Raw genomic sequence first — 22,158 nt, 5'->3', positions numbered from 1 at the left:
TATCTCTCCCTCAGTGTGTATCCTGCCCGGAGCTGTTAGACCAACACTACAGTGTAGATATGACTGTAGCTGAGCACTCTGTCCAGCATCCAGTCACCAAATCCACAGCCCGCCGAATTGTTCACACCGGGGCAGAGCAGAACAGCCAGAGTGGTCCAACTGCTCAGCACCGTTCCATCTCACTGTGCCAAGAGCTAGAGCCTTACAGTGCCATCATCACTGCCATCAATGACAGCAAAACCAGCAGTGTCCGCCAAAGGCCCATCACCTTCGACAACGCGACCCACTATTACCTCTACAACCGCCTGATGGATTTCTTCACCAGCAGGGAGATCGTGAACCGGCAGATCCATGAAATCGTGCAGAGCTGTCAGCCTGGTGAGGTGGTGATCCGGGACACGCTGTACCGACTGGGAGTGGCACAGATCAAGACAGAAACAGAGGAGGAGGAAGAAGAGAACCAGGAAGATGATGGAGAGGTTGCTGAATAAACCACTCTTAACTGGTGATTAATCCCTATCTAACCATGCAGATGGTATGCTGGGCTGCTGCAAGGTCTTGGCAGACTGGCCAGGCTTAATTGAGGTAGTGTTTTTTGTTTTTTTGTTTTTTTTTTTAAACAAAGAAGCTGTGATACTGCTGACTTTGACTGCTTACACTGACCAAAGAGCCATGTGCTTCCAGAGGATCATGAGTGCTGCTGTGAGCATAAGTTCCATTAACATTCTTGCTTACAGGATGGGATTCCCTTCCAAGGTGCTTCTTGGACCCAATGATTTGTCGTGCAATGGGCTGTTCTCACACAGCAGCTGGATGGAGTGAAGGGGGGATCCGTTTCTAGTCCCTGGGAATGTCTGAGATAGAAAAGTACAGGGTTGGGTTTTTGTTCCCCCGCGTGCTCCCCCCCCGCCCCAATGGATCTTGTTTGCTGACCTTGTTAATATCCTCAATACAGGGTTGGGTGAGAGGGAGCAGGAGTAGACGGAAGAAAGGCGGATGAAAATGTCCAAGTTTGAATGGATTAGCATAGTAGACTGACATTCCCTCTTTGGAATCACCCCTTCCATCTGGCTAGGCATTCAAAAGGATCATGTTGGGTGGCCTGCAGCTTTAAAATAGTCATGTCTGGGTAGCCTCCCAGGAGGCGCTGGTGCCCAGGACTGAGTTAAGTAGTCACGAGGGGTGGATGTTTCTTGTTGTTGTCCTGGGTTCAGTAACAGTGCAGTAGTGCAGGTATTTAGCGTGTGGAGAGGTGTGTCTGAGTTTCTAGGACTGTTAGTCCCTTAACAGGAGGAGCAGTAATAGTTATGTAGATGTTGCTGATTATCTGCATTACCTAAGCATTGAACTTGATGGGCTGCCCTTGACTTGGCTAGCCAAGGGCTAACAAACTTCTTTAAGGACTGCTTTGAGCTATCTAAGGTAGCAACAACTTAAACCAGTGAGGCACTCAAATTCCACGCACTTCTTTTTTGGGCACTTTATTCTTTTAGCTGTTACATCCCATTCACGGACGTCAAGGAAAATTCATATTTGTCCTACAATTGGGGTTGAATGGCAAAGGACATCTGTGCAGCAGTAACGAGGCAATGAATGCAACATAACCAGAGAGGCCCACAAAGAGAGATTTTTATAATCCTTTCTCTGCTGAGACTGTGGTTGAGGGGGCTGCAGCTTCTCTGCTTTCTTGGGCTTTTGCAAAGTGTGGTAACCCATCCTGCCATTATCCCCACAGCGCTGTAAAATTTAAATGGGTCTCATGCTATCTATACACTGCTCTCACTGTTTTCCTTTGACGAGACAGGCTGAGTCCCCCTTCCCTCCAACATATTTAAACAGCAGCTCAAATCCTGTTTGTATAGCTGCTTGCATTGCCCACTGACACCCTTTCTCTGCTGCTGGCCATAAATCTCAAAATATACACGTCTGGTCTGGCTCAAACAAGGTAGAAGGTGGGATACTGGAATGGTGGGAATCCAGGAAAACGTCCAGGAAGGCTTTTCCTGGTGTGGTCAGAAGAGTGGATAAGAGACTTGTGGTGTAGATGAAAATTTCCTTCTGTGAAGGGGAACCTGCTGAGTACCATACTGTAAACATAAATGTATTAAGTATGAGCAAATGCAGTAATTATGGTTTGGGGTTTTTTCTGTTTAAAAATGTTAATTTATTATAAAATACATTAGTGACTTTTTTCAGTCAGTGATAAATTTTAATAAATTATCTCCAATTTTTTGGGTGAAACTATGTGGCAAAGTGCGTTTTTATTGACATTTGACAGCCTAAGGACTCTGATAGCTAATGGGAAAAGCTTGTAAATCTGCCAATTAGTCGTGTGGTCTGACAGATACATTAGCCGTGCTGCTGACACAGAGGCATGCCAGCTTCTCACAGCTACATGAACTTCACGTGAGGAAAAATTAGGGGAAATTAGGGGAAAAGTTTTTGGTCTTCTCTGTAGCGCTAAGTTCTGAAAGGGGCAAATACAGAAGCTACCTGGGCTCCTAACCCCCACTGCTGAATCTGTGAGGTTTTCAGAAAAAGCTGTGTTTTTAAATACAATTATAGTGTACCTCCTTTAAATGGAAAGAAGGCAGCCCCTGAGATAAAGAATTAATCCTGGTGTCTAACTGTAAAACAAATGTCAGAGTCAAATGTTCCCCCTTCCCCAGCATTTCAGATGTTCATGTGGGAGATTATGCATCATCGAGCTGCTCTTCTGGGGTGAACACAATATTTAAAAATAAATATCCTTTTGGAGATATACTGATGTCTGCTTATCTTCATGGTGCAAGAAGTACAGTGAACCAAAACCTAGACTTCATTCTGCGCAACAGGTCCAATTCATTCATTTGTGTAACTCCAGTGACTCAGTTACACAAGGGTTGAATTAGCATTGGAGCACTCCCATATAGCTAAGATACAGCATTGAAAAGGAGGGGTTGATACAAGCTTATAGTTCTACAATTACTTGTACTGTTCTGATAATGAAAAAGTTTTGTAGGAGGGAAATTGAGCAGATGACATCTCACCAGTAAGCCTCTCCCTCAGTGCTGATGTGGGTCTTTTAAATCATTTCACTTTCATCTTCAGCTTTTTGCTGTTTCAATTGTGCATTGGTGTGGAACAGACTCTGAAGGAGGCAGCAGAGGTAAAGAGGCACTTTCTCCCTTCATATGCCAACCTATCCTGTTCAGCCAGGCATCCACTCTACCCAGAATACCATAATTTCATCTATTTTCTTCCCAAAAGTGTTTTAACCTATGAATGAAAATATCCTGCAGTTGCACCCCTCCTCCTTCCATTACTTTACTTCTCCCAATAACAGATAAGCACCTCGGCTCAAAAGAAGCTTGCAATTAACAAGTTTGTCAGCTTGTAATCAAGTCAACATTCCAACAACTGGAAAAAAGGGGTTAGTTAGCTACCTAAATAATTATCAGAGCAAATCAGTAGGGTCTAGAGTGACTGGCTAGGCTTTGCCCTTTCTCTGACACCTGAAGGGAAGGGGAGGAAAGACTCCTATGAGGTTCTCTGGAGAAGAAAAAATGGACAACATTGCTGTGTTAATCATGTTAATTATATTTTCATCATTATAATGCTAAGTGGAAATACATTAGCTTGTATTTAGTTAGTGGAAAGGAATAATTTATCTTCAACATAGGATTAAACCATGTATCTTCATGGTGCAAGAAGCACTTGCACTTTACACTTTAAACATGTAAGTGTAAAGTTTAATTAAAAACGGCCCACAAAGTAATGGATAGTAGTAGTCTGATAAAGATCAAATTATATAGCTGCTATTGTACAGTAACAGTTGCCTAAGCCAAGTCAGTGTATATACCCTGTCATATAATATATTTTGGCAATGCAGTCGGGTAAGGCTAACATTCATTAGAGACTCCCTGACCAGAAGTCTTACACTAATATAGACTAGGCTGCTGTGTAGAATTAGTAACCCTGAGTAAAAGAATTAAAGATTTAGAAAAGCTTCCTGGGAGGGCCGCAGGGCCTTAGCTTATAAAAAAATGATCTTGTATAACATTATCAATATCTACTTTAAAACATTCCCACAATGGTTTTGGTACTGGCAGTAGTTGCTGAGTTGCTACATTAATTGTTCAGTAATTCAAACATACAGTATTTTGTGTGTGTGTGTGTGTGTGATGTTGAGCTGTTTCCAGGGTTCCTTGATGGGGATTTACATTCCATGACTCTTTTAAAGAGAGCATGGTCATACTTCATATTTCACCTGAGGACATTCACCCTTTGGAGCAGTCATGGTTCAAAGGGACTCTTCTCTCAAAGTTTGTAATGCTGAGTGTCACATCAGCAGCCGTTCGAGTGAAGTGAGATGCAGACTCCTCACCTGCACTTGGCTGGGATGTGGGGTCTGCCACATATTTAATGCTAGAGAGAAGCTTTTCAGCTATAACTAATATTCTGTAACGTGAGGCGAGGGAGGGAGAGTAGTGAAGAAAAAGGCAGGGCTGTCTAGGAGTTAAAGCGGCTTACTTTGAAGCTCTTGTGCCTCCAGACATACACTCACATACAGAAACCCAAGGATTGCATTATAGGTGCACAGCAATACATATCCATGTAGAACAATACATGGTACATGCATACCAGCCTGCAAAACTGGCCTTTGGAAACTTCTTACGAGTCAAGAGCCAGCCAAGCAAGAACGGCTAGCATGGAGTTAGGAAGTGCTTTGTCAGGACGACTGCATCAGTGGCCTGTATGTTACCAGTGTTGGTGAGAGACTCTAAGGGGATCTGATCATCTCCTCATATACATGGATCATGTATAACATTCCTGGTGACTTTGAGCTATGCTTCAACACAACTGTAGGGACCATGCATGAGTCTTGGCTCTTAGCTCCTCTAATGATGTCCTTTCAAGTGGGGAGTTCTGTAATTCTTTCACACTTTAGAAAGCACAGAGATGAGACACTGAGCAAGAGGAACCTGCCTTCTAGCCAAGAGAGGGACTAAGTCCTTTGCAAGGATAGGGGAAGATCCATCCAAGTTTGACCTTACACATTAACAGAACTGGTAATTGTTGCTCTTCAGAAGAGGCTGACTGCTATCTCCTTGGTCACAGGACTCTTCACAGCAGCCAGAGGGCTCACACACGCTGTCTTCCTCTGAGCTACTGGGGAGGTTTGTATAGTCCTTAAAGTAAGAAAGGGAAAATAAGTTTCAGTCCCTTGAGTTTACTTAAACCCAGCTGTGGCCTAGTTCTCCATATCACTTGCCAGACTGAAATGCTGCTGCTTCCACACCCAGGAGACTCATCATTTATATTTGTGGATTTTCTTATCTTTTGGGGGGACATGCTGAACTGCCTTTGATTTCAGTAGGCATTGAATGTACAGGAGCTGGGCACGACCCTTGTGGATAAGGCACTAACTAGACTTCAAGATCCCCCCACGTAATTGGTTAATACAGTATGTGCTCTTGATATTGCGTCTTCTGTGGTATGACTGTAACTTGTGCCATAGCTGGCAAAGCAGAGAGGCCGTGACACTTAGAAGTTCTTGTGCATCTTGAACTATGCACAGTATTAAAAAAAAAAAAAATCACTTCAGCCTTCTAAGCATTTAATTGATTTAAAAGGTGCTACTGGCCAGGCAAGAGTGTGGCATGTTTAAGTGCAGGGGAGCTGCTGTTGATAATCAAGGACCTGCTTAGGTGCCTCCGAGAGAGCAAATCTGTGCTTTCTCCAGGGCCACTTGGATATACCAGGGTACTGTTCATGAGGTATGGCACCCCTTGCCTCACTGCTTCCATGCCACTCCACGTTAGGAGTGACAGTACAGTTTCTACCACCAGTTGCCTGCGTGAAATGAATGGAGATGTAGATGTGTCCACACCCCAGAACATCATGGCTACTGGCAGCCTCAACTGAATCAGTGTGGTGACTTACCCATTTTCTTAGCACTCACTAGTAGTCCCTAGTGCTGAAATAAATGGATGCCATCAGAAAACCAGTGCTGTCAACGTACCTATGTGAGGGGCGAGTTGGGGGACTGCGTACTCCAGTTCTGTACCTTTCCACCAGCACTAAAAAGTGTTCGTTTTGATTAAAAGATGAGAAGCGACAGATAAGGCAGGGCCCTGGGTCACTGGTGGATGGAAAGGAACATCCTTTCTCTCCCCACACTTATCTGCACCTGAGTCTCCAAAGAGTCTCACCTTTTCCTTGTTGGCATCCAGTTGCTTTTGAATGAAAAGCCATATTTGGTCAAAGGTGGGCCGTTGGGTGGGTTGCAGATTCCAGCATGCTTGCATGATGCGATACCTGCAGTATCAAACAGCAGTAACAAGTGTTAGCCTCACTTTGAGCAATGGGCATGCTGACATGGCTCAAGGCTCTCCCAGGAAGCTGTAATAGGATGGACATACTTCATGCCTTGGGTGCATGACCTTTTGGCTTGAGCCAGCCTTCACCCTCTCTGTGCACTTACCTTACATGCTTGTGACGAGTAATTAATAAATATTGGTAAAGTGCTTTTGAGTTCCTCAGATGGAAGTTGCTCTAGGAGAGAGTACAGACTATTGCTAGAAGCCTAAAGAGCCAGAAGCCACACATTCATGCAGTGCTCTATGGACTGTATATTATAGCTTGCTTCTTTTCTGTGGGTTGCAAGAATTTGTGTTTACACTCCTACCTTCAATTGGTAATGGGATTCATTTGGATAAAAACCATTTCCTTTAATATTTACAAGGTGGTAAGTGGTGCCATGTCATGGGTGGTTTCTGGAAGGAAACTACAGTCCATTCCCAGAAAGCCCCATCACTGCATGCTCGTATATCCGGCGGAAATATGCCTAGACAATGGCATTACTGCCTGTAGCATTACGTGCCATCTTAAGCAGCAAAATGACAGGCTCTGAACAGAGCTGGGTCCGAAACAAAATCTCAGACCAAACACTCCCAAAAACTGGGTGCTGTTTAAATTAGGATGGAAACTTTGTGGCTTGAGTGTCTCTCTCTAGCGCTAGAGTAATTAAATCATGAACTTCCCAGCAGAAGGACTCATTGGCCCTCAGTACCCTGAAGCTAGTGCTAGCTTTTTCACTAGCTGTTGTGCCTGCTTCCTTTGCTACCCATGCATTTCCAAGTGGCTGTACTTACATTTCCATAGGAGCAAAGTCTGGTCTAGCCATCTGATACCCCTGCTTCACCATGCTGTAAAACTTGCTATTCACCAGCATGCCAGGGTATGGGCTTTTACCTGCATCCACAACAGAAAACAAGCTATGGTTTAGAGCAGACGTGATAACGAGAGATCTTGCAATCAAACTCAATATGCAGCATGCCTTTGAGTGGTGCTGCAGGAGTTTGCATGGACTGAGTTTCTTGTGACCAAATAGAACAGTTACTGTGGCAGGTTGCCGATGGTAACAGACACTGACAAGGACCAGTAATTTGTACAGCTGGTGTTAAACAGGTTGCTTTGGTCCTACCTCCCAAAGCCCAGTTTCTCAATCAGCCCTTCTCCAATCTCTACTTGTTGCCTAAAGACATTTGTGTATCGGTAAGTGATGGAGGTTGAGAATTCTGAAGGATCCTTCCTTACCCAGCGAAAAGATCTCCCAGAGGAGGATGCCGTAGGACCACACGTCGCTTTGCACAGTGTATATGCAGTCAAAAATACTCTCTGGGGCCATCCACTTCACCGGCAGCCGGGCCTGCAAGGGCAAAATGCTCCACTCAGGGGATAACTTGCTTACTTACACTACAATTCTAGTCCTGTTCTCTCCTGCTCCATCCTCCCTGCCTTAAGCACCCTACACCAGCAGTTCTCAAACTCTGGGTTGGGACCCCTGAAGCCCGAGCCCCACCACCTGGGGACAAAGCCTGAGAGCTTCAGCCCTGGGTAATGGGGCTTAGGTTGCAGGCTCCCTGCCTGGGCCTGAAGTGCTTGGGCTTCAGTTCCCCACCACACACAGGGTGGTGGGGCTCGGGAGGGCTCTGGCTTTGGTCCCCCCTCCTGGGGTCATGTAGTAATTTTTGTGGTCAGAAGGGGGTCTCGGTGCGATGAAGTTTGAGAATCCCTGCCCTACACCTCACTTCTGCTAATGCTCCCAGTTACTTACGTTGCCTTTGACAACATAGTTTGAATCATTCATGATGTCCCTCGCCAGCCCGAAGTCACAGATTTTGGCTACTCGTCCGTGGGTCACTAGCACATTCCTTGCTGCCAAGTCCCGGTGGATGCACTGGACAGAACAGATGGCAAAACAGCATCCAAATAAAATACCCTGCTACAGTGATGGAACACTCTCAAAACCTCCTTTCTTCCCTCTAAGAAGGTAATTGTCCGTCCAACAGGTGTGGGGCAGATGAATTCATGAAGCCCTTTGAAAAATACTAGATGTCAGCAATTACAATTGCAGGTGCTCTCTCATATTTTATACATGCCCCTTCCTACAATTTATTATCAACATAAGAACTGCCATTTGGAAACAGACCAATGGTCCCTCTAGTCCAGTATCCTGTGTCTGACACCGACCAGTACCAGAGCTTCAAGGGGGAGTGTACAGAACAGGGCAATTTGGAGAGATCCACCCATCTCCTCCTGGTTCCTGCAAGTCAGCGGTTTAGGGTTACCCGGAGCATGGGGTTACATTGCTGACTATCTTGGCTAATAGCCACTGATGGATCTCTCCTCCATAAACTTATTTAAATTCTTTTTTGAACCCAGTTCACTCCACTTCACTTCTGAAACGCTTCATACTACATCCTGGAATCACTCGGCCCTGCCCTCAGGTGCCGTGTTGATGGAGTCTCAGATGTATGGGGGTCTTTGCAGACCATGTCAATGGAGAACACTCAGTACGTTTGCTCTTTTTTAAAATGTATATAACCAGGTTCAGGCAGAAATCTCAACTATCACTTTCTGTTCCTTTTTCCTGGAAAAAAAAGGCTATAGGTGCGGGACCGTGCAGAGCCTAAATCTTGACCTAATGTAAAAGCCAAGTGGAAGAGATGTGAAATTGGCACACAACACACACACACACACACAAAATTCAGTTCAGTAATTCTGCCCTGATCTATCGAGCTGTGCGCGTGGAGCTGCAAACACTCAAAGGGAACTATTAGTTGTTACTCTCCATGAAATACAGGCAGGATTACAGAATGAAATCTGAACTGGGTACTGGGTGAGGCCACATCAGCAAGGAAGACCCATTATCCTGCGACCCAAAAAAGTGGAAGTTGGATGCTAGAGGCCTCTTTGCTCGCCCCCTTGCCCAAGATGCAAGCAGCAGTTTACTCAGAAGGCTCAAGGACAGAGGTTCCACCCCAGTTCACAAGGCTGACTATGTTTTGCCCCTCAGATCTTTATGCTCTGGGCTAACAGTGTGTTTCTTAATTAACCTGGTAGGCAGCCCTTGGGCCACCGTCCTCTTTGCCACTTACATTTTTTGAGGCAAGGAAGGCCATCCCCTGGGCCACCTGATTGGAGAACTGCAACAGGTCATACAGATCCAGGGGCCGAGTATCCTGTTCTTCCTTTGCACTCTTGCCTGGAACAGAGAAGAGCTCTTTATGGTTAACCCAGGAACTGCCTTCTGGCAGGAGATGTAAGTGCTGCGTGCACTGGATCCTGGCCCACAATGGGGAATGATACAAGCAGTATGCCTATCAGAATGCAGAGCCCAATGGAAGACGGAAACCATACCTTGTAACTTACCCCCTGCTGGCGTGGAGTCTGATGGCACAGGTCTCATTTCAACATAGGTCTCCAAACACTCGCTTGCAAACCCACTATCACTGAACCAGAGAGAACAGAGACGGGACAAGTTGTTAAAAACAATCAGGACTATATCTGTCTATTCATCCTTTGAGCCCAGGGTGCTGAGCAGAGAAAACACTTCTAAGTACCTGTGAGGTTTGGCGTATTTTAAAAGCTGAACTGCAGAGCAAATGCCAATAGTGATCTAAATACCCCATGCTAATTAGATTGTGTGTGGAAGCATTCAGCAAAGAAATAGACTGTAACTACCCTTTCTAGAAATGCACTTTTCCTTCTGTAAAAGGTACTTCCTGAATCAGTGTGACTGGCCAGATCTCCTTCTGAGACATGACACTAACTGCAAACAATGGAATAGTTTTGACTCAGTAGCTAAGATGGGGGGAAAAAGGGGGGAGGAATGGACAAGAAGCATAAAATCACATTTGTGTGGAAAACATTATCGGTAATTTTCAGAGGTTTCTGAAATGTGCCAGTCATGATTTTCCACTCCAAGGCCTGGCCAGGTGCATTCTGGCTTTACAGAGGGTTTAAAAATATTACCTGTACTACTTCTTTTTTTTTAAAGTGAAACATTTCTACATGTGAGTACCATGACCTCCCAACCTCATGCCAATAAAACCTTCCCATTGCCTCCTGTTGTCAGGCATTGGAGTTCTACATAGAATCGTAGGACTGGAAGGGCCCTTCAGAGGTTTTCTAGTCCAGTCCCCTGCACTCAAGGCAGGACTAAGTATTATTCTAGACCATCCCAGACAGGTGTTTGTCGAACCTGCTCTTAAAAATCTCCCATGATCGAGATTCCACAACCTCCCTAGGCAATTTGTTCCAGGGCTTGCATGTACAATCTCCAGTCCTGAGTCTTACCTTCGGACATACTTCTTCTCCAGATAGATGTTTTTGTAATCGGCTGTGCTATCCAGAGAGGACTCCAGGCTTGAGTCCTGGATGATTATGGACTCTGCGTTCTTCCGCAGGAAATTCAGCAGATCTCCATAGCGACAGTACTCCGTGATGACCAGAATTGGGCCTAAAAAGTAGGAAGTGGTGATCACCAAGAGGTGATTTCACTGCATCCTTTCTCTCTCTCTCTCCTGGAGGCCTGGTTTCCTCTTTAGAATGGCAGGCCTGGATGTGTGGGGGTGAATAGGTGCATGAGTACATAGATAGGTTTGGTGTGAGTCTCCATCTCTAGTGAAAATGGTAGATTTCAATAAATTAGATAATCTTGAGACTGCCGCTTCAGTTCAGATATGGGTCTCCATGCTAATGCTCCCTAATTCTTGGAGCCTGTCTAGGCAACAGGATGGGCAGCTCTGCTAGCTCAGACAGGCAGACTGGTTTACACATCCCTTAGGGAGCTCCCTGAAGAAGAAATAAACATGGAAAGCCTCCACAGGAATGTTCATAAATTTAAGGCCAGAAGGGGCCATTATGATCATCTAAGCAGACCATCTCCTTGGGATTATAAGGGGAGTCAGCAACTTAAGACTTGTGCAAAGCCCCTCGTGTTCCCCTGGGGGTGGAGGTGTCACTGAAAACAGAACTCAGGAGGATGTCTACTGAGGCTCTTAGAGGAATGGTGCCAGCACATCCTACCTCCATAAGTACAGGCTCCCAGCAGGTTCACAATGTTCTCATGGTGGCCCAAGTGACTCATGATTTTCAGCTCAGACATAAGGGCCTCCTGTTCATCTGTGTGGGCTGTTGCTATAATCAAATTGGAAAAGATTACTTCAAGTCTGATGGGAGTAGGGACAGAAAGAGAGAAGAGGTGGGGGGAAGGAGAAAAGGGTGAGAGAGAGCTGGGGGAGGCAGGAAAAAGGATGAAAGAGAAAAAACGAGAGAGAGGAAAACAGTGGAAAAATGGGGATGGAGAGAGGAGGAAAGAGCTGAGGCATGAGAAGATGACGAACATGCTTCCTTTGCCTGGATATATATATGCCTAGGACAGCGATGGCTGTCTTGCCAAAACTGGTGCCTAAAAACCATGCATTTTAATCCATTATTGGCAACCAGTGCAACAATCACATCTCAAATTCTGTGCACATGTGTTTGTGTTTTCAGTGTGCCTTGCGCTGCAGTCTGCTCTTGACTTACATTTGAGCATCTTCACAGCCACTTTGAGGACAGTGTCTTCCTTCCCCAGCCCGATAGCAGTGGCTTCTACCACTTTTCCAAAGGCTCCTGCTCCCAGGGTCTTTCCTACAAAAATAAATGTACTCAGAAGAACCAACCAACCAACCAAACAACAACTGAGTGATGGTGATTTTCTATGCTGACATAGCTCTCTCTCTTTATGCTTTGGACAGACCCTCCGGACAGCCTAGTGACATGTCAGCAGCAGAACCCTGGCAAGATGCAGAACATGTGAGCAATATGGAATCCACAAGTGACATGGAGCTCTGCCCACATGTATGGGGCATTCACTGGGAGTGAAGGCAGAGTTGTAAGGAAGTGAATGTCCAGACATGGGATCAGTCTTTCTCTACATGTCAGAAAAAGTCTGGAGAGGGTGATCTCATTCTGAATGTGTGAGCCTGCATGTGACAGGTTGGGGCAGAATCATAGCACCCTAGCTCTGTATGTGAGAGCACATGGAAAGCTGCAGAAAGAGCAGGATCATGTTGTTTGTAGTTCTGCATGCAAGAGGATGTGAGCGTTTGGATGGGGACAATATTGTATTGTATTTTTCTAATCCTGTATGCAAGAGATCACAAGGGTTTGGACATCGTCAGCGCCCTTTTAGCTTTGCACATCTGAGAATCTGGATCTGAGAGTTGAATCACCGACCAACAGTAGAGAAGCTCTGAAGGTTTCTCACCAAACTGCAGGTTGTTCCTCGGGAATTCCCATTTCTCATTGTAAGGCAATTGGGTGGGGTCAATAAAGATGTAGTTATTCCCTTCACAGGCCTCAATGATCTTCCACCGCACCTGGTATTTTGGTTTCTGTAAAGAAGAGAATCTGATTAATTAAAATTCCTTCTCCTGCTCTACAAGGCTCTGTAAAAACAATGCAGCGTATCACAGTGACTTTAAATCCCCATCACATTCCCTGGGGCATCACGTAGCTCCACAGATCTTCTGGAGAGTCCTATTTTTATACCATCGAGGGCTTCTTGCTTTTGAATGTGGGGTGAATGGAAAGAAAGCTGACAAGCTGGTTCTAAGCATTATGACCTACATCATGGGTCCTTCTGGCTGGTCGTGAAGCCTGATTGCCCCCTGTTCTTGGTTGTATATTAAGAACTACACATTCCATCCACCAGCTGAGGTCAGCACTTAGGCTTGCACTCCCGTTTTCCTCCTCAAGTAGCAGCAAGGGGGCCTGCAGTGTTCTCAGAAACTGTCTGTCGACTCTCTCTTCATTCTCTGGGCAAGCTTGCGAGAGCATCTGGGAACATGGTGCTAGAACAGTTGGTGTGTACCACAAATAGAGGAAGCACATCTCTAGATGGTTTGAGTGGGCAGCAGATGTCAGCATAGTAAGTGCTTTCATTTCAGTGGAAATCATAGATCATAGAATATCAAGGTTGGAAGGGACCTCAGGAAGTCATCTAGTCCAACCCCCTGCTCAAAGCAGGACCAATCCCCCATAGTTGCCCCAGATCCCTAAATGGCCCCCTCAAAGATTGAACTCTCAACCCTGAGATTAGCAGGCCAATGCTCAAACCACTGAGCTATCCCTTCTCCTAAAGGAGCCTCTCTTCCTCCCCATTGCATTCCTGAACCAGCACTGCCTGACTCCATTTTGCTGAGCACAGCACTGGCATGTATTTTGTTCCTTTTAAAACAGAGAAATAGAACTTAGCATTTCTCCTCTTCTGCCTGTGTCTGATTCCAGCAGAAGTAAACAGGCAGGGAAGAGGAGGGCAAGCTGCTCTCGGCGGTGGACAGAAGCAGCCATCAGCTTGATATGATTGTTGTCAATATCACGTCAGAAGGATGGGAGAGACCAGACTGATGTAAGGAGAAAGAGGAAGTGAAAGAGTTTGGCATTAGAGTGATCTGTGCTGCCCACCCCCATGAGCGAAGGGGAATGAGACATCTCCTCCTCTGTCTGCACAGCAGGGCCTAGAGGTCTTGTCTTTGCCCACTAGCAGGAGTGGAGCGTGCTGGCTCAATACGAGCCATGACCACGATGATTCACTCTGCGGCCAAGTTCCCGGATGTGGAAATTTTTCCTCCTCCACCACTTCTTCCTCCTTCTGCTGCTGCTGGGCAGCTGCAGACAAAGGTGAGTCACCCATGTGGATGGCTAGGGAGCTGAGTGGGCCACAGGCATGAAAGGGAGAAAGACTGAGGTAGATGGACACCACCTAAGGCTAGGGCAAGTTCTCTGTGTTTCCTGGCTGGGCAGTTTTCCCTTCTTCCTAATCCAAGGTCTAAGGTTTAAACACCTGCATCCACAAAGGTCTGTCCAATGATAGAAGAAGGCAGCAGGTCCAAGTCCCCAGAAACTGCTGCAATGAGGGTAGGTCCTACATGGCATCAAAGGTGTGCACCTGGGTTTGGTTTACTGTAGACCGTGCATGCAGGGGGAGCATTGCTGATTTTTTTCTCCATGAATTGTCTCAGGCTGCAGGGATCCAGGCTGGATTAAGAAACCCAGCAGTGATGCATCCTTTCAGAAGCACCTCCTGTTTCTCTTTGTGTTCCAAGACTCTCCTAAATTCCCAGCATCATCGGTGCTGGGCTTGCTTTCAGGTCCCCACTGGCCTCTCTCTCCATATCAGTGTCTGAGGGCTTGTTCCTTCCAGTGATGGTAGAATGCGGAGCTGAGGTCTCAGTTACTCTGCCTGGGACTGAGATTTCTCAGAACTGAAGACACCTTTTCTAGCTTTTCCTCATTTTGTAAGATATTCCATGCTAATTATCAGCTTAAACAGACAAGAAACAGGAGTTCAACAACTGAGGATAAAGTTCCCTTATGCTCACTTGCTGAAACTCATGCAGCAGGGCATGTAACAAGAGCTATGGGGAAACAAAACAAAAAACAAACAAAAAAACCTTCAACCCTGATGGGAAAAGAAATCCTGTTTTCAGCAGTTGTGCAAGGACGGACAATTTGTGGTTTATTGTCAAAATTCTATCAGTGATCTCCCCAAAGCCAAGAGACAGCTCTAATAGGCAAAACGGGGGCAGTTCCTGTGTGAAGACAATAGAGCAGTCTCACTAGAGACAACTGGGTGTTAGCATTCCCAGCATCCACTGTCACTGTGGAAACAGCTTTTTGTTTAGTGGGGAGTAGGGGAAACTGAGGCAAAAATTGCAAAACACTGGCTGAAAAGGCAGTTTTGCCCTCCAGTGAATGCATGTTTCAGCTGACCCATACAAAATACTCTTACAGTTCAGAGAAGCGGGAGCTAGTTCCTTTGCCCAGTGCTCCAAGTAACATCCTGCACAGATTTGTGAGCCAGTGACACTGGGATGAGTCACTTGGGGAGCAAGAGCCTGTACCATGAGTGGCTGGGCTTTTGCGGGTTTGCATCAGACTTCCACTGGTATTGAATGACTAATGAGAAGTCAGGTTTAAGAAGTCACGTTCTTGTGGTGGGAGAGGGACCTGGAGGCAGGCACAGAGTTAGAATTCCTCCTGGGGTTCTAGGGGAAGAGCCATGGGCTCAGGGACTGTTGATCATTCCCAGATCTTACAGTATCCCAGCTAAGAGACAATGGAGCTTCAGTGAGATGTCAACTCATTGGCCCAGATCCTGAGGCTCTTAACTTCCATGGATTGGAGTGGAATTTAGAGGAGCCTAAATGCTTTGGAGGATCTTGGCCATTGTGGCTCCTGGGCAAACCCACTGGCTGCATCGCTGGGTAGGGGCAGTGCTGCGTATACGGACATTTATATATGGGTTACAGTCCTTTCTCTCCAGAGAACAGGAATCAGAGTCTGACCTGATTATATTTGTACAGCAGGAAGAGGAGCAGCAGGAGAAGCAGGACCAGTATTCCCACAGAGGCGGAGAGAATGGGGTTGAAGAGCTCATGTGAGTGCATCCATGTTCTTCCTAGAGGAGCAAAGGAAGGATGGTGAGAACCAGCCGTTCAGATGTTTACTTCACTAGAGCGTCATCCATGCTAGCATTTTACCCAACCAGGTATTTGCTCTAGAATCCCCCTGTACATAATTACACGGGGGTGGCCCCAGAGCTGATGTGCTGCCCCCAAAGGAGTCGGGGGAGGGAGGTCTTAATTTTTCAAGATGAAAGATATTGTTCTACAAAGTATATAATAGAAACAGGGACGAATAACAAAAACCACCCAGCCCTTCATAATACAGCGACAGCTCCTGAGACCCATATTCAGTGAGAATGTGCCAGAGTAAAATGCTTTTGAGTAAAGACCTCAGGATTTGACCCAGAATGATTAACAATAAAAGGAGCCTATTAGTCCATCTGCCCAGGGCCAACGCAGGCCTGTTCCATACAGAATGTTGTCTCGTGCTTCCATTCACATATCCCTCTGTCCTGACCTGCATGTGGGGTATCAGCACCAGCAGATGCATGTCCCTAGTGTTACTGTAGGCACTAGCGGAGAGACAGGACTGTCATTCAGTCCTAGTAGAACCAACTGTCCTTATAAACCCAGGAAATATAATGAACTTCCCCCTTATCATCTACATCTCAAGCATCTTGTTGTGTGACTTTGCCCCGGCGCTAACATGGTTCATACGCACTAAGGGGTGGACCAAAAAATCTCACTGTGGTAGGAAATGGAGGCTATTATGCACTCGATCTTCGTCAGTATTTTACTTATAAATGTAACAACTAAAAGCAGGTTCCAGAGCCGCAGCCGTGTTAGTCTGTATTCTCAAAAAGAGCAGGAGGACTTGTGGCACCTTAGAGACGAACCAATTTATTTGAGCATAAGCTTCCGTGGGCTACAGCTCACTTCATCGGATGCATCCATAGTGATGAAGTGAGCTGTAGCTCACGAAAGCGTACGCTCAAATAAATTGGTTAGCAACTAAAAGCAGGTTCTTCTGCTGAGCAACGGCCATTTTGGGGGATGTCTAAGATGGGAGGTTTCACTGTCGTCTCCACAGGTTAAAGCTCAGCTCAGCGGCCTGCAAAGTGAAGTTTCACTCTGGATTAAATTAGCAAATCCATATAAATACCTGAGAAAAATGGTATGGCTTTAAGCGTGAAAATGAGTGGTTTGGCACATTTTCAGTCTGGGGGGTGTGTGTTGATGCCCTCTACTGGAATTTGATGTACCGATACAACAGTTTCTTTTGTCATTGGTGTTGCTTGTGTAGCTAAGTGAGTAGCCTATGTTTGTAGTAATAAAAGTCTTGAGTTGAAATCTCTGGGTCTCCATATGATAGTGCCTTATGTAGGGGATAATTATACTAGTGCATTGCCTTCTCTCCCAGATTTCACAGGGTCAGGAGAACAACATGCTGTACAGCAAGACCTAGCCTTAGAAATCCAGGATTTACCAACCTACCTACACTGCTATGGGGCTGGAAATGAAATTTCCCCCAAAGCAGTAGATGTATTTGGAAATGCCAGTATGAATGGATTAGATTAAACTGAAAGATGTGTCTTTTCCCCAAAAGAGCCACTTAGGACCAAGAGAAGGCCAGACGATCTGAAACAATGATATTTTCTTCTTGATTTCATTAGGTTTTAAATTTGCGCTGACAGGTATGTGATTTTGGGTGTAATTTCAGGAATTAGTCATGCATCTCCTATTGACGTTCTAAGGAGTTGTGTGTGGCTAAAACCCCTGGAACTCCACTAAAGATTTACCCATCATCCCCTCCAGCATCCAGAGGATTCAAACCCAAACTCTCCAGGTCACCAATATGTCCTCATGGATGCAAGTAATGAAAACTGAAGTCCTCTTTAGCAGTATGTTATTGGCAAGGGGAGGAGACATACTTAATCCCTTCAAGTTAGGATTGATCTGATTGCCCTCTTAATGAACTCAACAAGAGCAAAAAGAAAAGGAGTACTTGTGGCACCTTAGAGACTAACAAATTTATTTGAGCATAAGCTTTCGTGAAGTGAGCTGTAGCTCACGAAAGCTTATGCGCAAATAAATTTGTTAATCTCTAAGGTGCCACAAGTCCTCCTTTTCTTTTTGCAAATACAGACTAACACGGCTGCTACTCTGAAACCTGTCAACAAGAGCAGTTATTGGGGCATTCAGAGTGTATGCACAGGAAGACTGTGTTGCCAGCACAGAGTGCCCAAGGCAAGCAACAGCTGGGTTCGTTGCCCGGTATGCGTCGCGCCAATGACCACAATGGGGTGGAGAAGCAAAGAGATTTATTTGGAGCTCCAAATAGGGCGCAGGGAGACTGAGCTGTCTCAAATCCTGCAGCAGATTCCAGTATACATTTTATACCTTTTCCTACTTCACTACAGAATCTTATGCAACCAATTACCTGTTGCCCCGTACAATACCGTAGCCAATCAGCTAAAGCAGCCAGTTGTGTTTTTCCTCAGTAGCATTGCCCAAGCCTTGCCTTATTTGGTCCTATTTGTTACTGGTTTTTGCTAAACGTTTCTGCCTTATCTATCTGTTTCCCAGGCCGAAGCTGGCCTTGGCTGGCGAGCCGTGTGCAAACCTGTCTGTTTGTGTGCTAGCTTCCTCAGAGTTATGCAGGATAACAGAGGGTTCAAGAAGCAAAGGGACCTTGGTTTATCCCGGCCTAGAGCAGGAGGGCTTCCTTGACACTCATGGTCTTCCACCCTCCTGAGTTACCTAGTGTAGTGCCCAGTGTCCCCAACAACTGGATCCTCAATAGCCTGTAGCCATCTTTAATTGAAGTCTGGATTAAATTGATTAATGATATATAAATAATAAATGATCTGATTTATCTCACCTGGAAAAGGGACTAAGCTATGCATCTGTGAGTCATTCCCTTCGCTGTTAATGGCCCAGCAGCAAAAAGTAACATTGTCCTTCAACTCCTTATTTTGAAGGATGCTCTCTACTTCCACCTTTCCAAAGGGCAATTTGCTTATTACCAATGGGTTGGTGTCATTCTGAATCAGTGTTCTTCCCTGGTCATATCTGCAGAAACACCAAGCAGGGGAGAGAAAACATTTCCATGGAACATGCCTGACTACAAATGGAATCCATTGCTACCTTATCACAGAGGGCTAGGTGGACACAGATGGCTAGACAAGTGGTCTGGGGTCAAAATGCTACACATTGCCCCGCCAACTTCAGAGAGAATCATAGAATACCAGGGTTGGAAGGGACCTCAGGAGGTCATCTAGTCCAATCCCCTGCTCAAAGCAGGACCAAGCCCCAATTTTTGCCCCAGATCCCTAAATGGCCCCCTCAAGGATTGAACTCACAACCCTGGGTTTTGCAGGCCAATGCTCAAACCACTGAGCTATCCCTCCCTAAATAGACCTGTCAAAGGAAGTAATTCAGGGGTGGCACGGCACCCTTGCCCCCTGCATTCAGGTGATAGAGATGGTCAGCAAAGCAGTGCCCCTGCACATGAATGGAAAAACTGGACCCAGCTCCTGCTCACTGTATGGGTTGCATCAGCTTGATTGTGCCAACAATCTCCTTCCCTAGCAGCTTTATTACTGGGGAATGGCTCCTCATTTACATCCCTTCCCAAATGATGCACCAGGGCTGAATTTTGGGGCAATAGCACATTAAGCAGGTCTGCCCCATCAGCAAGCATGTTTTAGTGTGTATTCTAGACACTGCTATTAGGAACTGGTACCCATCACCTGGTGTTGGAAAGCCACCCCTGGGACAGATGCTGAAATCTATAAACATCTATTTTAAATAGCAGAATAATTCTCTGTTGTTGTAATATTGGACAGAACTCTGGTATATTGTCATGTATCTTTTGCAAGTCTGTGCTGAGCAGTTTAGCAAATACAGATGACATCTATGGGGAATCTCGGAGTTCTACTGTAGGGGCAGGGAAGGACGCGGCGAGCTCTGGCATTGCGATTGGACGCATTGCACAGCGGAAGGCTCCCCAGCCCTCTCTGATGTTTCTCACCTGTCTGATTGCCCAGAACACTGATACCACTCAATACGTGGAGCAGGGTAACCACTGGCTTTACAGTGAAGGCTCGTGGAGTCATTGAGTACCATCCAGACGAGATGGACCTCAGGCGGGACTGAATAGGGAATGCAAAGGAATGTTAGGTACGGAAGTTATATGAACACAGCTCTCTCTACATTTCAATCCTACTTATTTATGTGCAATGTCAAAATGGCAGGGGGAGTGCTATGTGTTTGGGGGAAGGGGTAATAGCTCCCTTTGGTCTCTTGGCCTGGTCTTTGGGATCCAGGTTCCACACTGCCCCTTCCCTGTGCTGTATCTTGGTAATCTGTCTATCCAGAGAACAAGATCAGTGAGTGAATATCTTTTACTGGACCAACTTCTCCTGGTGAGAGAGACAAGCTTTCCAGCCTCACACAGCTCTTCTTCAGGCGTAAGCTTGAAAGCTTGTGTCTCTCACCAGCAGAAGTTGGCCCAATATAAGCTATTACCTCACCTCCTTTGTTTCTCTAATATCCTGGGAACAGCCCAGCTACAAAGCAACTCTGCATATCCAGAGACCAGGTTTTGTATGGGCGAGCTGCTCTACTCCATCCTATACAGTATTTCTCATTCCCGACTGCCACCACTGGTGACCTCTGGGAGTGAGAATTCAGTCTCCATGGCCACTTCCATAGGCCACCCCCCAAACTGTCACGTGGTAACCACTTTCAGGCATTGCCATCCTGGACCCAGTGATCTAGTGATGGAAGGTCGCATAGCTCCTTATCAGTCCTCCCAGCCAGTTACTTATGGCAGCATTTCTACAAGCACCATTTCACATGGTCTGTCATCCAGCAAGGACAAGTCTTTACTGAGTGCACAAACCCTTCCTGTTACTCTCATTCGTCATCTTGCAGGACACTCCCTACGCTGGGACCTATCTCATCAGTAGTGCACACCCTCTTCTGTCCCGACCCTCTTCTCATATGGACAATATGCTACACTACAGAATCTTGGGGATTCACAATCCATGTAGCCAGTGACCCCTATTTCAATATGATCCACAAGGATGCCCCAGAAAGGAAGCAAAGAGAGAACTGTAGAAGAACGAACAAAGAAGGCTACCCTACAGAAAAAAAATACAGCCTTTATTCTGAAATTACAGTAGAGCTACAAATGTCATACAGTGAAATTATGGTACTGAAGTGAACAAACAGAGACAGCATTTATTAAATGGAATCTAAAAGCTACAAGTGGCCCGAGGCTGAAATTCTCTGCCCTGAAGTACCATTGGATAAATTCACCTCTGCTAAGCTGGAATTTGTAACAATGCTGTAGCTTGCATACAGTAATGAATGTAGTAAGATTTAAACCGTGAATCCTGGTATTTAATGTAAATATACAATGATATATTTGTCATAGTTTACTTGCTGGTAATCCACCGAATACAGTACAGTAGAAAGCTTAACACCTTCCCTGTATGCTGACTCTGCCATGTTACAGTCACTGTACCTTGGAACTTCTGACTGTAACACCAGCTTAGCAGAGGTGACTGTATCCAGGTACAGTGACCCACCATTGCAAAGGGCTTGGAGAGCCAGAGTTGACAAGCACAATGATTACTGTGAAAAGGCCACTGTGGCCATCGCTACCATCACTCTCGTGAGTGCACCACCCCACAGGCGTAAGTGAGGCAGCATTTAGCAGCTTTGATGTTCTCAGCGGCTGCTTTGATGGTTACTGTGACAGCTGCCTTCCTGGAACTAATTCCGTAAGCTCCTCATTTGCTGGCAGGAAGAGCAAGAACCATCTCCTCTCATCCCCTTGCTATCCGCTACTGGTTTCCATCCTCTGCTTCGCAGATTTGGCGGCAGGCAGGGCACTTACTTTTCAGGGAGATGCTGAAGGTCACCGATGCATTGGCCTCAGTATTCGCAGCATAGAATGTATACAGTCCGCTTTCCTCTTCTCTCAGCCGGTTCAGGGAGAGCGTGGTGTTGTACCTGTCCCGAGAGAGAATAAAAGGGACTGAAGAAAGCTGCACATCACAAAAACAACCAGGTCTCTCAGTGCTGCGCAGTGGTGGTGCGATCGCTGCATGCACGTTTGCAGCAGCCAGTGCGTTCCTAGCAATAACCCACACCTAGCCTTACAGGGAGGGTTTCAGTGGCACCAAGGGCAGCTAGCGGCTTCACCCTCTGTGAAAGGCAATGAAAATCTCCCCCTAGGACATGAGACCTGTTCTTCTGAGAGAGAGGATGTTGCCCAGGAGAGTGCTATGGGGACTTCAGTCTTCAGCCGGCTGGCCTCTCGAGACAGGCAAGAGGGATCTCAGCATCATATCCACAGGAGCTTCTGTCCCTGCCTTGACTCAGGAGCCTGGATTAAAAACACCTGCTTCTGTGCTGTGCC

General features: G+C 46.0%; 2 protein-coding genes across 9 annotated transcripts in view; one reads left to right on the top strand and one right to left on the bottom strand.

Annotated features, from left to right (window-relative positions):
• Positions 1 to 22,158, top strand: part of HMGXB3 (HMG-box containing 3) — a 64,103-nt gene that overhangs the window by 24,958 nt on the left and 16,987 nt on the right. For 3 of the 4 annotated variants that reach the window (XM_073355340.2, XM_073355341.2, XM_073355339.2), the window contains one exon: positions 15 to 2,241. In XM_073355340.2, coding sequence (XP_073211441.2) covers positions 15 to 491 — 477 coding nt within the window. In that variant the 3' untranslated portion in view covers positions 492 to 2,241. Of the gene's footprint in view, positions 1 to 14; positions 2,242 to 15,683; positions 15,869 to 22,158 lie in introns of those variants that run through there. The other variant, XR_012160199.2, reaches the window with a different exon arrangement.
• CSF1R (colony stimulating factor 1 receptor) overlaps positions 1,479 to 22,158 on the bottom strand; it is a 46,751-nt gene continuing 26,071 nt past the window's right edge. For 3 of the 5 annotated variants that reach the window (XM_073355345.2, XM_073355349.2, XM_073355347.2), the window contains 15 exons: positions 21,634 to 21,749; positions 19,759 to 19,879; positions 18,607 to 18,797; positions 15,666 to 15,778; positions 12,584 to 12,710; positions 11,860 to 11,964; positions 11,359 to 11,469; positions 10,627 to 10,789; positions 9,688 to 9,779; positions 9,426 to 9,532; positions 8,102 to 8,224; positions 7,582 to 7,693; positions 7,137 to 7,236; positions 6,195 to 6,300; positions 1,479 to 5,171 (listed from right to left, as the gene is read on the bottom strand). In XM_073355345.2, the coding sequence (XP_073211446.1) occupies positions 5,040 to 5,171; positions 6,195 to 6,300; positions 7,137 to 7,236; positions 7,582 to 7,693; positions 8,102 to 8,224; positions 9,426 to 9,532; positions 9,688 to 9,779; positions 10,627 to 10,789; positions 11,359 to 11,469; positions 11,860 to 11,964; positions 12,584 to 12,710; positions 15,666 to 15,778; positions 18,607 to 18,797; positions 19,759 to 19,879; positions 21,634 to 21,749 (1,819 nt within the window). In that variant the 3' untranslated portion in view covers positions 1,479 to 5,039. The remainder of the gene's footprint in view (positions 5,172 to 6,194; positions 6,301 to 7,136; positions 7,237 to 7,581; positions 7,694 to 8,101; positions 8,225 to 9,425; positions 9,533 to 9,687; positions 9,780 to 10,626; positions 10,790 to 11,358; positions 11,470 to 11,859; positions 11,965 to 12,583; positions 12,711 to 15,665; positions 15,779 to 18,606; positions 18,798 to 19,758; positions 19,880 to 21,633; positions 21,750 to 22,158) is intronic. The other 2 variants (XM_073355346.2, XM_073355351.2) reach the window with 1 other exon arrangement.

The sequence above is a fragment of the Lepidochelys kempii genome, chromosome 8 (assembly GCF_965140285.1).
Source record: "Lepidochelys kempii isolate rLepKem1 chromosome 8, rLepKem1.hap1, whole genome shotgun sequence".
Taxonomy (NCBI): Eukaryota; Metazoa; Chordata; order Testudines; family Cheloniidae; genus Lepidochelys; species Lepidochelys kempii.
Note: the sequence above shows the minus strand (reverse complement) of the source record. Positions and strands in the feature narration are given on the sequence as shown.